At 41.8% G+C, this 16974-nt stretch overlaps 1 protein-coding gene and 1 long non-coding RNA gene across 2 annotated transcripts; one reads left to right on the forward strand and one right to left on the reverse strand.

The window, feature by feature from the left end:
* Positions 1-10159: 10159 nt before the first annotated feature.
* LOC134450415 (receptor-transporting protein 3-like) lies at positions 10160-16606 on the reverse strand. The gene is made up of 2 exons (XM_063200261.1): positions 16394-16606; positions 10160-10763 (listed from the first exon to the last, which is right to left on the reverse strand). The coding sequence occupies exons 1-2, from the start codon at positions 16546-16548 to the stop codon at positions 10421-10423; spliced, it is 498 nt and encodes a 165-aa protein (XP_063056331.1). The 5' UTR covers positions 16549-16606; the 3' UTR covers positions 10160-10420.
* LOC134450416 (uncharacterized) lies at positions 11670-13202 on the forward strand. Its single transcript, XR_010035084.1, has 3 exons — positions 11670-11976; positions 12382-12599; positions 13136-13202. It is a non-coding gene; the product is annotated as an uncharacterized LOC134450416 (long non-coding RNA).
* Positions 16607-16974: the final 368 nt, after the last annotated feature.

The raw sequence follows: 16974 nt of genomic DNA on the forward strand, positions 1-16974 counted from the left end.
GAGACACTGAGTTTGGCTCAGAGCAGTTCAGGCCCTCAGCAGGCTGCAACACCACAGCTAACAGAGAAGATGAGTATGACCACTCAGCAGTTTTAAATTATTTAGTTGTATATATTACAATGAATTAATTATATATATTACATTGACTGTAGTATATATTATATGTAGATTTGAGCGAAACACGACATTTTGGATCCGTGCTGTTTGTATAATGTACATGGCAGCTTATTTCCCTCTTGATTTGTTCTATTCTCTTCACAATACACATTTTCCATACAAACAGTCATAAGAATGAGTTTGGAGTATGAACATGTCCTGACCCGAGAGGATTGGACTGGTCTAAGTCATCATGACACTAACCATTTTCGTGTCTATAAAATAGGACCCCAGGAAGACTAGCAAACTGCTATGGTACATGCTAATGGGGATCCTTTAACAAAAAAAATGGGGAAAAAAACACCGCCTCTGCCTTGTATAACAATTACAAGTACCATCATTTTATTTCGAATATTTTCTAATAGGAGGTCTTCCGAAATCAAAGCCACTTACTTTGTGTGAGGATGAATAGCAGCAGCACAGGGATGCTGAGATTCCACATTCTCAGTTCCAGCCCCTGTTGCATTCAAGATGGAAATTAATATTTATATTTAACCATTGCTGTTGGAAGATTCCTGTCAATATTATGCATATTATAGTCAAGTCGAGATTTGCTTACTGTACCCCTCCAAGTGATTGGAGTAATGCTGTCCTCCTCTGAACTCCTCTTGAAGAATGACAAGTGTGTCAGTATTATTGTCAGTCTGTATTGTTTCTGCCTCAATGTCACTTTTGTCAGCTTTATATGACTCTATAAAGACAAAAACAGTGATTTGCATGGTTCCATGGGCACATAATCTCTTAATACAGAGGGATACAACACGTCAGTCCATCCAATTAATCCAGTACCACCAGAGGTGTCTCTTCAAAAGCCACCAAACAAAATATTGAAATATGGCTCTGTCTTAATTGAGGTAGGACTACTGCTTTTTCTCAAAGGATTCAGAAGTGAGGTAAAGAATTCAGAAAGTAGCTTTCTGATGGCTTTGGCCAATATAGTTGAAATCTACAAAATAGATGAAGGTCAAACACTTTCATGTAACAGACACCAGTGTCATACAAGTTTCAGTTGTATAGCACAATGCTAGATGTCCAGGGTGAAACAGAACCAGTGGTGACCACAAGACAAGTGGTGCTGTTCAAACTCAATACGTCACCAGTCAGCAACCTGGGCATGGAGAGTGTCCACCTAGAAACATGCTTGTTGTTCAGCTACTTCTGAGAAATAATGGAGGCTGAAAAGTCATATCATCACGATTATCTCTCCATTATTGAGAGCTTTGAATGTGAGTGCACGTCACATGATCACCACAGCAAATAAAAGAAACGAAAGCTAATTCATGAAATACGATTTTATTGGGGTCGTATGTACAGTATGTGTAATTTTTCTCAGTCAACTCAAATTTGTGGTTAAAGTTTGGTTTTCACGTCTAAGTTGAAGTGAAGGGTCTAAAGAACAATTTGAGCCCGAGTGTCAAACACATAGATAATAAAAAGCCTCTAGGGGACGCTACAAAATATTTAAATTGTTACAACTTTTGATTACAGTTTTTCTCGATTGGTTTGGCTAATTTCTTGAAACTGAGATGACATTCCTATAACCATTGGGTTATTTGGCCAAACATTCTTACACTTCTGCAAAACAGTTCAGATAACTAGCAAAATGTCATATACTTCCCAAAACAGCTCATTCTTGCATCAGCACTAATCCTTCTCCCACATCAATAGTATGATAAAAATGGCATAGATCCTTCTCAATTGCTTTGGCTCATTTGCATTCATTTAGTCCTTCTGTCAAAATAAACTGGATGGTTCAGCATAACCTCATGGATCCTCATCACATGCTCATATTGCTCCAAAAACAGTTTACCAGTATGCGTATGTCAAAACTAAATTCCTTCCCCACATATATCATCAGTACCCCCAAAATACATTGTCCCTTTGCCATTGTGTAAGCACTGCAAGTCAAAATGGTTAGATGTTTTGTCACTATGGGACTACGTTCAGCTAACAGATTTCGGCTATGTATAAAAATGAAAAAGTGAGTGAAACCCTTGAAGTTTGACAACACAGACAATTTACCAAGGACATTTATCAGTAAAATTATTTACTGTAAATTCACATACAGAAAGTAATGGCCATATATTACAGGTTTCTCATTGGTTTGGCTCATTTCTCAAAACAGAGATAACATTCTCAAAATAACATGGACAAATCCCAAAGCAACTAGCAATTGCTCAAAACAGAATGTCGTTTGAAAAAATGTCAAGAAATTAGCTAAATAACAGAGGAAACTGTACTATACACGGTTGTACAATTATTTTCTACAAACTAATAAAGTAACAATATAATTTGGCCTGTTAAACACTGCCATGAATTTACTGTTTAATGACATTCTTAAAATATTGTGTCCTGGACTGTTTTGATAATTGTGTAGACTACTTGACTACTACCATGGACAGCAAAACTGTGTTTTTTTTCGATAAAGGGTGGAAATGCCCTCAAAGTTGCAATAAAACATATTTTTTAAAGTTATTGTAAATAAAGGCTGGGTAATCACTGAGCAGTTCTTGGATCAGAGCAATGTGCATGCTCGCCAGTGTCAGAGGCAACTGGGCCTCGTGGCCGCAGCATCCCTGGTGGTACGCCTCAGCCATGAGGCCAGTGCAAAAGTGGTACCTGTCCAAGATGCTACACCCAGTGCTGGACAGGGGCAAATCTGTCTCTGCCACCTGTGTGCCGACGAGCCCTCCAATACCACAACAACTCATCAGAAAACTGGACAAACTAGGTTTCAGCACCTCCCTCTGCAACTGGCTGCTGGACTTCCTGATGCAGAGACCACAAGCAGTACGGGTAGGGAATAACACCTCAAGCACCCTGACCCTGAGCACGGGGGCTCCGCAAGGTTGTGTTCTCAGCCCCCTGCTGTTCACGCTGCTGACACATGACTGCACAACGACCCACAGCACTAACCATCTAGTGAAGTTTGCGGATGATACAACACTGGTGGGCCTCATCACTAAGGGCGATGAGACCCACTACAGAGAAGAAGTAGACCTGCTGGCCAGATGGTGCAAAGACAACAACCTCCTGCTGAATGTCAACAAGACCAAGGAGATTGTTGTCAACTTTCAGAGGGTCCAAAAACAACTGCCACCACTGACCATCGACGGTGATGCTGTGGAGAGAGTGAGCAGCACCAAGTTCCTTGGAGTGCACATCAGCGACGACCTCTCTTGGACCACCAACACTACATCACTGGCGAAGAAGGCCCATCAGCGTCTCTACTTCTTGCGCAAACTAAAGAAGGCAAGTGCTACACCCTCCATCATGACAACATTCTACAGAGGAACCATAGAGAGCGTCGTGTCCAGCTGCATCACAGTGTGGGGAGGAAGCTGCACGGAGAAAAACAGGAAGACACTCCAGCGTGTTGTGAACACAGCGAAGAAGATCATTGGAGTACCACTCCCCTCCCTGCAGGACATTTACACCGCACGCCTCACCCGAAAAGCACTGATGATCATCAAAGACACAAGCCACCCTGCACACAAACTGTTCAGCCTCCTGCCCTCTGGAAAGAGGTACAGGCGCCTCCGTTCCCGTACCACCAGGCTTGCAAGCAGCACGATGCATCAAGCAATCAAGATACTGAACACTCAACCCACTCTCCCTTCACTGTCAGCCTCTAGCCAGCCAGGCCACTGACAACGCTCCCCCCCCTCATCCCCACCACCATATCTGCGACTGAACATTCCACCTGCACTACTACATCTGTGACTGAACTTTCAACCTGCACTAACTCAAAACATACACATGCACACACACACTCACACACACACACACACACACACACACACACACACACACACACACACACACACACACACACACACACACACACACACACACACACAAGCACACTGCACTTTCTGCACTAAACCCAAACATACACACACTGACACACAACTCATACTCACACACATACACACACACACACACACACACACACACATACACAGGTACACACACACAGACGCACACCGCACTTTCTACCTGCACTAAACACACACACACACACACACACACACACACACACGCACACACGCACACGCACACAAAACACATACAAACACACACACACACACACATACTGCTGCTGGTGTATTTAATAAAAACCTTTTTTAATTATTTATTTCTTCAAATGCTACTATTACTATGTCAGAACGCTATAAAGGACTTTTAGAAAAAGCACAACAAAATACCTCCTCTTAATGTATGTTCTCTACAAGTCTTCTGTTGTCCAATCTTGCACTTTAAATGTCTGTATGAGAAATATCTACGTCCATACTGTCTATGTCCATGTATGAGTACTGTCTATGTCTATACTGTCTATGTCCTTACCTAGATTAGTCTATGTCTGCATGGGAGAGCAAGAAACGCAATTTCAAATTCTTTGTATGACCAGTGCATGTTAAGAAATTGACAATAAACTTGACTTGACTTGACTTGACTTGACAATGGGGGAACATACCCCAGAATTTGTGCAGAGGTGTACGACAAGGCAAAACCTTCCGACGTGAAGTTCTGACAATGGACAAATCCCTGTCATAGTCTAGACACATTTTTCATATTTGTGAATGTTAGAAGCATTTTTTAGTAAAAGTTGGGAACCTATGTACTTTACATAATTTAAGTGTGCTGAATTCAACTAGACTGGTTCCCAAGCTGAATTTTGAGGTTTTGACAGTTAAATTTGAAAAACAAAATGGCTGCCAAAATACGCTATTTTTGACAGAGCATTTTACCAAGTATTGCTGTACTTGGAAATAAATGCTCTTTTCTAACATTTTGTGTCCCATTAATGTTTGTTGATGAATGTTTCTATTATAGAGGATTTTAAAAAGTATAAAATAGCTTCTAGAATGCTAATAATGCTAATATTGTAGACTAGGTGTTAGCCTGAACGTTTTAAATATTTAGCTTTTCTAATAAGATATTTGTAGCCTATGTGTGTTTATATGGTTAAGAAAATTGATGTAAGTATTTTAGAAATACTTTGCATAATGTGAAGTATTTAGTGTTTCCAAAAAAATCACTGAAAGTTGCTATTGGCTCTCTGAAAACTGTCCAGAAATCGCTAGATGACACCATGATATTACATATAACGTAAATTTTGAAAAATGTTCAGACATATTTTACATATTCTATCAGATACTATTGCATACATTCCAGATAGTCTATACATGCTACTCAGCCTGGTTGTTAGTGGCCAGACATCTCTTGAAGATGATGAAATTGGTGGCAAGGAAAAACTTCCTCAAAGAAGAGTTCTGAATGAGGCTAAAGTCCTTGGGTATTGTGTCAGTGATGGCAAAAAATGGACTCCGAAACATGTCAGTCTTGCTTGTACTCTTCATCAAGCTATTGGGTAAAAGACCTAATATGACTATTCAATCAGGCAGGTCATTGTCTGAGTTACGACCAGGTCCTCCAAGTCCAGATCCTCCTCAGCTGAGAGCACTCTAAAACACTGAACCAAGAGAGTGGTGCCATTATTCCAACCAACATTGTGGCAGATAAATTCATCCACTACACATGTGATAACATTGATATCCTGGAGGAAACACTTGACGGGAAGAATACTTCCCATGCAACACAAATGGCAGCATGGCAGAGAGGCCAACCAATTGATGATTCTGTTAAAGATATAGAGGTGTCTACTAGACATACATTAAATGTGCCAAATGCCCTGATGGAGCTACATCCTCTCTGGATTACTCATAGGACATTCAAGCCAACTTTTTCAGCACCAATTGCTTAATCATGCTTTGGAAAATCTGGAGAGGAGCAGAAGTATGCTAGACAAGCAAAGGCTACGGATCTAGCTTTCTTCTTGCACTGTCAGAACTTAGACATGAAGACTTCTTGGTCAGTGTTCAATCAGTCACTGTCATCAAAGGAACAACAGACTGCTGCGGGGTATTTGCCAATAGTCCTCGCTACTGCACACGTTTTGATACTTTGAATACAAATGCATTGTCATATCTTAATATTTTGGACAGGAACAGTTATCACAGTTGACCAAGCATTGTACTGCAGACTTAAAGAGTTAAAGTGGGCAATTTCAGAATAGAACAACAGATGAATACCTCGCCTAGGAGGACTTAACTTGTCAATCAACTTCCTTAAGGCCATAGGAGAACATATGAATGGATCTGGACTGACCAATGTATGGATGGTGGATTGCTTGGATAAGGCCCTGTTGAACTTGTTCTGGCAGGAAAGGCATCCAACAAAGCCATGGCACACACGTTTACTCTGCAATCCCTTTATGGTCTTCTCATGCCAAGTCTTCTCTACCTGTCTTGCTAGGATGGCTAATGGTGATGATCCTCAGACATTAGTGAACTGATTTCATTCCAGTATCAGGAAAAGGACAGAAATCTCCTGCATGATATTGCTGAGAGTCAATCTGATGATGTGAACTGGTAGCAGTATATGGATATGGTTACTGTTGTGCTGCAATACACAAGAGAACAACGTGAAGCTACCTGGGATCTGAATTTTCACTCTTTCAGCCTAATGTTGCCCTACTTTAAGCTGTATGGCCATCTTAATTATGCACACTGGGGCCCAGTGTATCTACTTGATGAGTCAGCTTCCAGAACCATTTTGTCTGAATTCCAAAAAGGCCACTTTGTTGTCAAGAGATTGGCTCACAAGTTTAGCCAGATTCTGATCAGGCTATGAAGTGGGTAAATGTCACAAGCAATAAAAGAGCATAATTGTGATCACCGAGACAGCCCCAGCTTTGTGTAGGTGGACACTCTCTTTTAACCTGAGATCACACATTGCAGATCAGACATATGAAATGTACAGTGTCCTCCCCATGGCAGCAAGAAACTTCACAATGACGGAATCTACTCACGGCAGATTAGAAACAATACGGAGTAAAAGTTCTTTACAAACATTTGTGCGTACCCGGTTCCTTGGACTCACGTTTCCTGACTGAGGTCACGAGTACCCTGAAGGACACGAGTTACGAGAGCTTGACTAGTTCTAGCCTAAGGTGGACGACTCTTTATCCCAACTCCCTGCCACCACAGAGAATCTCATACAGTACTGACCACCACCCTAGTTGCTGATGTGGCTTCCCCAGCTCGAGCAGCTGCCTTGGAGCCCCTTGGGCATCACCGCAGGCCACTGCGCTTGGCACGAAAGCGCACCCTGTCACCAGGCATGGCGCGCTTTTCTGGATAACGTTATCAGGACATTTAAGGGGCCAGGGCCCAATCTACTTTGACACTGTATAACCTGAAGTGGTCTGTCTTCCAACGCTAGTGTGACCAACGCGAAAGTGTTCAGTACCGATCGTGTTGTCCTTCCTACAAGACTTATTGGGGGGAGACAAGGCTTTACCATTTAAGTCTACTTTGCAGCGATTTCATCGTGCCATGTAGGATTCGGTTCCAACACTCTGAGTGCCCATCCACTAGATACTTACGCCCCGTGCTACATCAGACGATACCCTCCTGGGATATCTCTCTAGTACTGGAGGCTATGTGTGGGGCCCCTTTCGAGCCCCTCCAAGAGGGGCCTCTCCAAACTGCTTTTGCACACCACCTTTCAGATCCGTGGAAGAGAGGTGACAACACAACTTGTGCCCTGTGCACGCTTTACACATCTACATGAACAGGACTCACTCTTTTAGGAACACTGAGCAGCTGTTTGTGTGCTTCATCAAGCCCTCTACAGGGCTCACAGTTTTGAAATAGAGGTCTCCAAATGGTTGGTTCAAACCATTGCCCTGGCATATGAGTCCAAGGGTCGCCAACCCAGATTAGGGCTCACTTTACCAGTGCAGGTCTCTACATCTTGTCCTCTCTTCAAGGGTGCAGCAGTTTCAGAGGTGTGCAGAGCGGTTGGTTGGGCCAACCCCGCCATCTTTGTCTGGTTCTACCGGCTAGATGTGACCACGTTGCCACAGGAACATAGGGTTCTGGGCAGGACCACTGATTGTCTGTAGGGTGATAGGAATGCTATCCTTACAGGATGCTCTTGGAGTTCTGCCTAATTTGGACCAGAAATCGGCAGTGATTGTAACTCTCCTATAGATATGCGAACGATTCGACTGAAAGAGACCATTAGGACATGAATATGTCCCCATTCTCTGAAGGAGATGAGTGAGCCGTCTCTCAAGACAACCTTATTGCCGACAGCCGAAGAGATGTTTGGCATCAAAGTGGCTTATTTGCGCGCAACCATTCGGTTTTGACAAAGTGGACATCCTGCCCACACAGTTGATTGGACCTTTGGCGTGATTGCAAAGGTCTTCAGCTAATCGAACAGCTGAGAGTGCGCTCCCATAGAGATGGCTCACTCATCTCCGTCGAAGAACAGGGGACATATTCATGTCCCAATATTTAGTCTTTTAGATAATACTATCTTCTTTGCCTCTCTTTTTCTTTCCAAATCTTATTGAATGACAATTTTGTATGATAATGTGCTTCATGGAGGCTATTGCTATTGAATGCCAGTTTAAGAGAATATCTTATTATTAGAACGGCATAATTATAGTATTTTTTATCTTTTTGCCATGACAATTTGCCTTTGTGTAAGTGTAGGAATACATGATAAATGCAAATATGTGAGCATTGCACATTTATTTCCATGGAGAAGTGGTACTTTCTACGTATTCTGCCCAAAATCAAGAATTTCGGCGGCCATTTTGTTTTTTGCCCATTTCATGGTCAAAAACTCAAAATTCAGCTTGGGAACCAGGCTAGCTGAATTCAGGGTACTCTAATTGTCTTAGAAAACTAGGTTCCCAACTTTTACTAAAAAATGCTTCTAACACCCTTATAAAAGGCCTTTTTCTGGAAATGCTTCTAGTCTATCAGGTTGGAACGCTGGGGCAGTCTGGAACAGTGTACGAGCCAGAGGACTGTGGCACCCACCATGGAACACAGCCCACAGCCTTTATCTAAAAAAGCACAATTTTGCTGTCCATGGATAAAAAGTGTGCCTATTTTAAAGTGTGTGTTTCAGTCTGGTAACCAAATGCTTAGCACACCAGTTTCTCCATGTAATTCTGAATCCGTACATACCTCAGAAAAATTTGGACTCTAGTCTACGCATCATCCCTCACTCAGCTTGCAGGTGCATCACAGTGGGACAGACATCACTGGAAAGGAGAGGCTGGAGCACATTGCAGCTTAGCTTTCAAGACTTTATTCTTTCTGTGCATACACCCGACTAACTTTTACAACCCGACTAACGTTGCTACACCTTCTTCAGAGTCAGTCCATACATACCTCATAAGTTAATATGAGGATAATCTAATGAAAAGTTATAGCAGTTTATGCTGTATATTTTACGCCGCCCCCTTATGCCATTTTTCTTCTGTGCTTTTGACACTCGGACTCAAATTATTCTATAGACCCTAAACTCCAACTTGGAAGTGAAAACCAAACTTTAACACCAATTTGAAATGACTGAGCCTTAAAGGAGCTCTTCACGGTCCGTCTGCTGAGAACCCCAAATTTAACTTTTTGACACAGTGGTCCGCTACGAGTGTCGTGGTGGGAAACACTTCAGTCACTTCTCACATGAAAAATCGCTTTACATACCGTTTTCAGATTTGTATCAGCTGCTGGCATTCTGTGATGAAAAACATTCTCACAGCAAGCTTATTTAAACAGCTCATCCTACATTGTGCCCCTTTAAACAAGCCCACTATTTTCTATGCTCATCAAAATGTGTGTCTGTAAAATGTGCCTATACAGGCAACAAAGCTCCCAGGCACCTCATGTACTTGTAATGCCATATGGTTCCCTTCCCTACTAACAGGTTTAGTTGTTTCATCTCAGAGCCTTGTTTACTCATGTGGCAGACCAACCTGATCTACCAGATTTCCACCCTGCAGCAAAGTGTCAATAATAGTTCACTTGTGGTATTTTGTTTACAACCTGTTCTGTCACTGGCACACCTACTTTGCAATTTGTTATTCTGTGAACTTTCCAAACATACAGATGGAGGAGATATAGAAGTTTATTTACATCATGTTTATATATTTCATTGACATTTCATACAATGAAAGTGTGACATCCTTTATAGCCCCTGTTGTCATATAAATATAAATACAAATATTCACTTTAAACAAAGCATTTGCAGCGCTTGATGACCTTTGGAGACTTCATTTAGTTTTAAACTGTTGTCTTTGCCACTCGACACTGCAAAGTAATGCAAAATAAATGAAACTACATATAAATGCAACTGTTCCAGACAGCATGATCAATGATCCAGACAGCATGTGGTTTCACTCCGCTTGTCCACAAAAACCTTTTTGACAGGCTTCACAATGGGCAGCCTCATGCGGGCCGTCAGACTTCCGAAAATATCGTAATCGCACGGAGCTATTGCCTCTGTTTTTCGTGTAACACCTGACGTCGATCCTCTCCACCAACTTCTCCAGCAGTGCCTTGATGTTGTCCGGAGCAAACTTTGGCTTCTCCATCTCTGCATCCTCGCAGGTTTTGCATTCCTGACGGAAATGGTGTGCCTTGACTGTCCCCTTCCTTGTACTTTTATTTAGTTGAAAGTGAAACACGACCAGAACTTTTTTGGAGGTCCAGTCCTTGTTGCACTTGGAGCATCTAAATCTGAGAATATACAGAAAACAAAGAAAATACAAAACAATGCATACAACATACACTGTCTGAACCTGAGAGTAGGGCCTTAAGGTGCCGGTATGCTTGCTGCGAGCTGTAAATTACGCGCGTCACCGCGAGCAACCGACAGCACATGCTTGCTTCAAAAGCAGTTGACCAAGACGCAAAATACTGGCGGTATCATCCAGGGGGCAGAGAGCACGCAGCATTGGGATGGGGAAATTGGGAACACAGATGGCAAGGAAAACAACAAAACAAAAAGAGGGGCTCCCTGGGCAAGGAAAGAATACTGCTATTACTCCTGTATGTGCATGCTCCCTTTTCAAAGTACAACAAGGAAGTATGATCACAAATGTTTGAAATTTCGGACAAACTCAATGAGACGCTCTTAAAAGTTGCTGCCATTGTCGTGTTCATATCAAGCACACGCTTGGAACTGCGCAGTCCATATTACGATCGCCCCCAGCGAGTTTGAAGATATTGCACCTGACGCACGCATTTGGCTGCCGTGTCCAACGCGCGCGAAATTGACATTAAAGGAATAGGTCGGTATTTTGCATTTGGGACCTTAATTATGGTGTATCATACACTGAGCTACCCACCTGTGTCACTTTTGTTTGATTTGAAGCCTTCCGTGAGATTTTGGGTTTGGGCGATATCCACAAACCACCATACAACGGGAGTCAGCGGGGCACAGACTTTAAATCCGTCGTACACGCATAAACAGTATTTTCTTATTTTATTTAGGGTCATACAATTACGTTTCCGCCTCATTTCAATATTTAAATCTCCCGGGTTCAGTGAACGAATTAAAAATCTGTATTGACTGAGGTGTGCTACGTCATCTTTCTGCGACGCTCATTCTGACAGCCAGCCAGCTCTGTTACGACAGTCGGCAACATGATAAAGTAACAAGAAGCAAACGTTGAAGCTCTCGGTTTTTAACAGTTCTTCGGCTAGAACTTTGCTATGGGTTGAATGTGCGCATATACTGGATGCTGAAACTAAACGACAAGCTTTATGAAACCGTGGCATTTTGCGTTGAGATGGAAAAGGAACGCGCCACACTCTCCTGGATACGAGGCTACGTGTGTGCGGCTTTTGCGCCAAAGGTCTTTCTACCAGCAAAACAAAATAGCAGGACAGAAGTGACAGCGTCAGAAACAAAACATTGCTGTTCCGATTGCTGATGGAGACAACAGAGGTAAGGACATATTATGTATCTTGAGTTTTTGAATGGCTAATCTTGGTGTCGCCTCAAACTAGCTCTCTTCTCGGTGCCTTCATATGGCTGTTCATGCTACCAGCTACAGATAGTCAAATGAATCAAAGCTACGTTTGGTCTCAAACAAAATTGTACACGGAAAATAGTAGTCCTTCAGTAGGCAAGACAATCACAATCATATGATAAGCCTGTCAAAGCCCTGCACCAAATCATGGAGTAGGTCGACTGTGGTTTTCACTTTTACTGCTAGTAAAACTGACGGCACGTAATTCGACTGTCTAGCCAATAACTGGCAGGCCTGCATTGCTTGATTTTCAGGTCATACTAGTTGTAGGTTTTACAGTGATACTGGTGTATTGACACACTTCTTTATTTATTATTTAGAAAGACAGGAGAAGGTCAAGACTCAAGAGCTGGACTTTCCATGACGTCCTCACTCGACCCCTGTGAATAGCAGCCCACCGTTGACCAGCCATCAGTATCTACTGTGCAGTCATTTCCTGACCCGGTTTCTCACTAGCCCTTCGCAGACGAACACTACCACCTGAAGACGGTCGTCTGGATAATACTTCGGTTTGGCACCGGCATGGTCTACCACAAAGGTAAACACATCAGGCCTACCACTCCACTGCATTTGTTTTAGAAGTCTAAACAACACACCAGGGTGTATTCCATAGGCGAGTTATCACGAACACATTTTATGTGTAAAAACTGAAATGTTGTTGCAACACATGGGATATGTGTGGCTCAGGGGAAAAAACAGTTATGAGCCACGTTTGTAGTATTACCCATACAGTACACCATTCATACTAATTATAATATTAGTTACTAATACTAATATAATATTAATTATAATTACTTTCGTGTCGATATTTTTCAAAGGGTTTTTCCATCCAGTATTACTCTGGCAAAATGCCCATTGCTTTCCTGTCCAATATTATAAAAAAAAGTCTAGTGGCCTTCAACTAACACCTTTTGACTTATCACGGTGTATCTGGAGAGCAGACAATCTTCTTTATGAGTTTCACATTCTGTTACATTACTGCCATCACCTACTGTGCACTCATGTGATTGGCCTTTACCATTCCTGTTCAATGGCCATACATAATACACTACAATTGTCATTTCTATTTTCCAGATAGACGCCAGACCTTCTGAAAGGACCTAATGGACTGAGTGCTGGAAAGGAGACAACCCCTCTATAGCAGTGTTTCCCAACCTTTTTTGTCTTGTGTACCCCCAAGCCTTTTCATTGTGCCATGAGTACCCCCTAAGTCAAGTTCTATATCGCTTTCTCCATCCCAATGTAACTAAGCTCCATATGTTTGTTAAAATTTCATTTTTCCAAGTATACCCTGCAGTGTGCTCGCGTACCCCTAGTTGTACATGTACCCCTGGTTGGGAAACACTGCTCTATAGAATAAACTGAGTGTAACAAACACTCCACCACGAAAACTCTCCACTCCAGTCCCAAGAACAGACATGTATGTTTTAGTGTCATGACGGAGCAATCATTTCGGAAGGTCCTAAACCCTATTTATCTAAAATACTTTCTGATGTTTGATAGTGACATCTTGGTTACCCAATAAGACATTTCTTACATTATTACAAGATTCTTCACTTCTTCCTACATTGTTAATGACTGAATGATTACAATTATGATGTACACATTGTTATTGGTCACACCTGCTGACATTAAAGTCCCAGTAAAATCTTCTCTCTTTTCCTTTATGTAAAGAAGGTAAAGTAATGACACTTGAGGCAGTAATGACAAATGGATAAATGTGTAAAATTTATTTTCAATGGCCATCAAATTATATTGATGACCTAAGTTCAAGAGAGTCCTTGTGCACAAGCCCTCAGCAATGCAGGTGCTGATGTGAGGCAGGAGAAGGTGAACAATGAACAAAATTCAAAAGACATTTCACACTGCTTATTGTTCTTTTTCTTCCTTCATTTTTCTGAGCTAACAACGCATTTTGCCCTGTGTGTCAAAATAAAGTAAGAAAAAGAATGGTAAGCAGTGTACGGTGTCTTTTGAATTATGTAGATAATCTCTTCCTGTGAGAGCACCTAAGATGTGTAATGTGTCAAATTATGTGTAGTATTACCAACTAGATTTATAACTTCATTGTAATTACTCAATATAACACAAGATGATAAGTCAATGTAGAGACTCTGACTCCATCCAGCATATGGTATGGTGGGAGATGGATGAGGGTCATGATGCACCTTGGATGACCCTTCTGTACTGTAACCTGGCCGCAGACGTTCAGCTCCCAGGGCCCTGAGCGCTGTGTACAGCATTTCCTACGAGACAGATGATCACAATACAGCAAGTAAGAGGTAGGGACACTTCAGTCAATGACTGTTTTTTTTTTTTTTTTTTGTTTTTTTTTTTTTTTGGGGGGGGGGGTGGTACAACCACAGCTTATGTTCATAAATAATTGATTAGTATACTGCAATGAAAATGCTTCTTGGATAATCCACTGACATGAAACACAACAGAACAAATAATAATCTATACAATCGTGGCACTAGCTGTGAAGTTACTACTAACGTCACTGACTGACCCCAATATCGACAAAGCTGTCTGGGCATAGTAAATCAAACAGAATTTACAAATTCCTCGGCGACTTACTCAATTGAAAGCTGTGTGTTCCTGCGAGTTTTGGCTATAATCTCCGATTCAACTTCGAAGAATGTTGATACCAGCTCGATTCGTCATGGCGAGAATATCCTCCAGAGTTACTTGGCACCTTCCTAAATAAATAAAGAAGTGTGTCACTACATCAGATCAGTATCACACTGTAAAACCTCCAAGTGATATGACATGAGAATCAATGTAGCCTACCATTTCTCAGTAGGCTAGACAGAATGTTTTTACTAGTAGTAAAAGTAAAAGTAAACTGTACTTATAAGTATACCCCATGATTTGGTGCAGGGCTTATCATATGATTGTGATTGTCTTGCCTACTGAAGGAATACTGTTCGTATTTTCCGTGTACAATTTTGTTTGAGACCAAATGTAGCTTGATTCATTTGACTATCTGTAGCTGGTAGCATGAACAGCCATACGAAGGCACCGAGAAGAGAGCTAGTTTGAGGCGACACCAAGATTAGCCATTCAAAAACTCTAGATACATAATATGTCCTTACCTCTGTTGTCTCCATCAGCAATCGGAACAGCATTGTTTTCTTTCTGACGCTGTCACTTCTGTCCTGCTATTTTGTTTTGCTGGTAGAAAGACCTTTGGCGCAAAAAACGCACACACGTAGCCTCGTATCCAGAAGAGTGTGGCGCGTTCCTTTTCCATCTCAACGCAAAATGCCACGGTTTCATAAAGCTTGTCGTTTAGTTTCAGCATCCAGTATATGCGCACATTCAACCCATAGCAAAGTTCTAGCCGAAGAACTGTTAAAAACCGAGAGCTTCAACGTTTGCTTCTTGTTACTTTATCATGTTGCCGACTGCCGTAACAGAGCTGGCTGGCTGTCAGAATGAGCGTCGCAGAAAGATGACGTAGCACACCTCAGTCAATACAGATTTTTAATTCGTTCACTGAACCCGGGAGATTTAAATATTGAAATGAGGCGGAAACGTAATTGTATGACCCTAAATAAAATAAGAAAATACTGTTTATGCGTGTACGACGGATTTAAAGTCTGTGCCCCGCTGACTCCCGTTGTATGGTGGTTTGTTGATATCGCCCAAACCCAAAATCTCACGGAAGGCTTCAAATCAAACAAAAGTGACACAGGTGGGTAGCTCAGTGTATGATACACCATAATTAAGGTCCCAAATGCAAAATACCGACCTATTCCTTTACATACGCACGGTAACGCGTTCATGAACGAATCGTGCACGCGCTCGCGTATCTTGCAGTAAGCATACCGGCACCTTTAGGCTAGATAGTCTGGGAGCCCAGATAGCCCTTGCACCCCTCCCACAACAAAATGCCACTTGACTTTTTTAACTGTCAAGATGTCCTTAATAAGAATTTGAGGGGTAACATATAACTCATTCCTACTATAGGCCTACTTTTTTTTTACATCATGTTCTACATGACCCCAGAATGCAACTATATCCCATGTGCTATATGTTTCAGTTATATTTTGTAGTAAACTGGCAAGGCTTCTACAGCCATTCTGCAGTTGGTAATTATAGCTTGTTATATACATGTACCACATGACAGCTTGTAGTGTCTTATACAAATATTATCATATCCTATAAGACGAATGATGTTAACACTAATGTTTAAAACAATACTGTATCACATGTATCTGAAGATAGAGTATGAGTATGCATTTCATCTTAAGATTTGAATAGATAGATAGATAGATAGATAGATAGATAGATAGATAGATAGATGTCTGAAAAATCCAAGAGTGTTACCTTGCAAAGGCTCCCCGTGTGTACTGATACCAGAATCTGGCTTGCTTGTCTGCCTCAATCGTGTCATCAAACTCAAGAATCCAGTTGTGTCCATGTTTTTCAACAAGCCCCTTTGTTTTCGCAGAAAAAATATTCTGCCACTCCTGGCGTGACATCCTCTCTTCTTAGCTCAAACTAGACTGTGTCTGTCTCAGCCAGCAGGCTTTATTATTATAGCTGTGTGAAGAATGGAACTGACTGAGCAAGCCCTTTCATCAGAAATGAAACTTATAGAGATGACTTCAGTTGGTTACTCTCGTCCACAACTTGGTGATATCACTGAACCTTTAGACCAATAGGTGGCAGCAGAACAAGAAATAGATAGATAACTTCTCATTGAAAGGATCAAACTCTCGGCCCTGCCGTGGCCATCCAGTAGGGCACTCGCCTGCTGTGCGACTGACCCGGGTTTGATTCCCAGCCTGGGCCCTTTGCCGACCCCTCTATTTCTCTCCCGATTCGCTTCCTGTCCACCTCTCATAGTCCTATCAATAATAAAGTCTAAAAGACCAAAACAAAGAAACTTGAAAAAAAGAAAAAAA

This window comes from Engraulis encrasicolus, chromosome 6, assembly GCF_034702125.1.
Source record: "Engraulis encrasicolus isolate BLACKSEA-1 chromosome 6, IST_EnEncr_1.0, whole genome shotgun sequence".
In the NCBI taxonomy this organism is placed as follows: Eukaryota; Metazoa; Chordata; class Actinopteri; order Clupeiformes; family Engraulidae; genus Engraulis; species Engraulis encrasicolus.

Excerpts from the sequence above, each read along its gene's own strand:
- LOC134450415 (XM_063200261.1), bottom strand. The coding sequence starts at position 16,548 with ATGTCACGCCAGGAGTGGCAGAATATTTTTTCTGCGAAAACAAAGGGG. Across the intron at positions 10,764-16,393 it reads ACACGGGGAGCCTTTGCAAG|ATTTAGATGCTCCAAGTGCA; the intron begins GTAACACTCTTG and ends GTATATTCTCAG.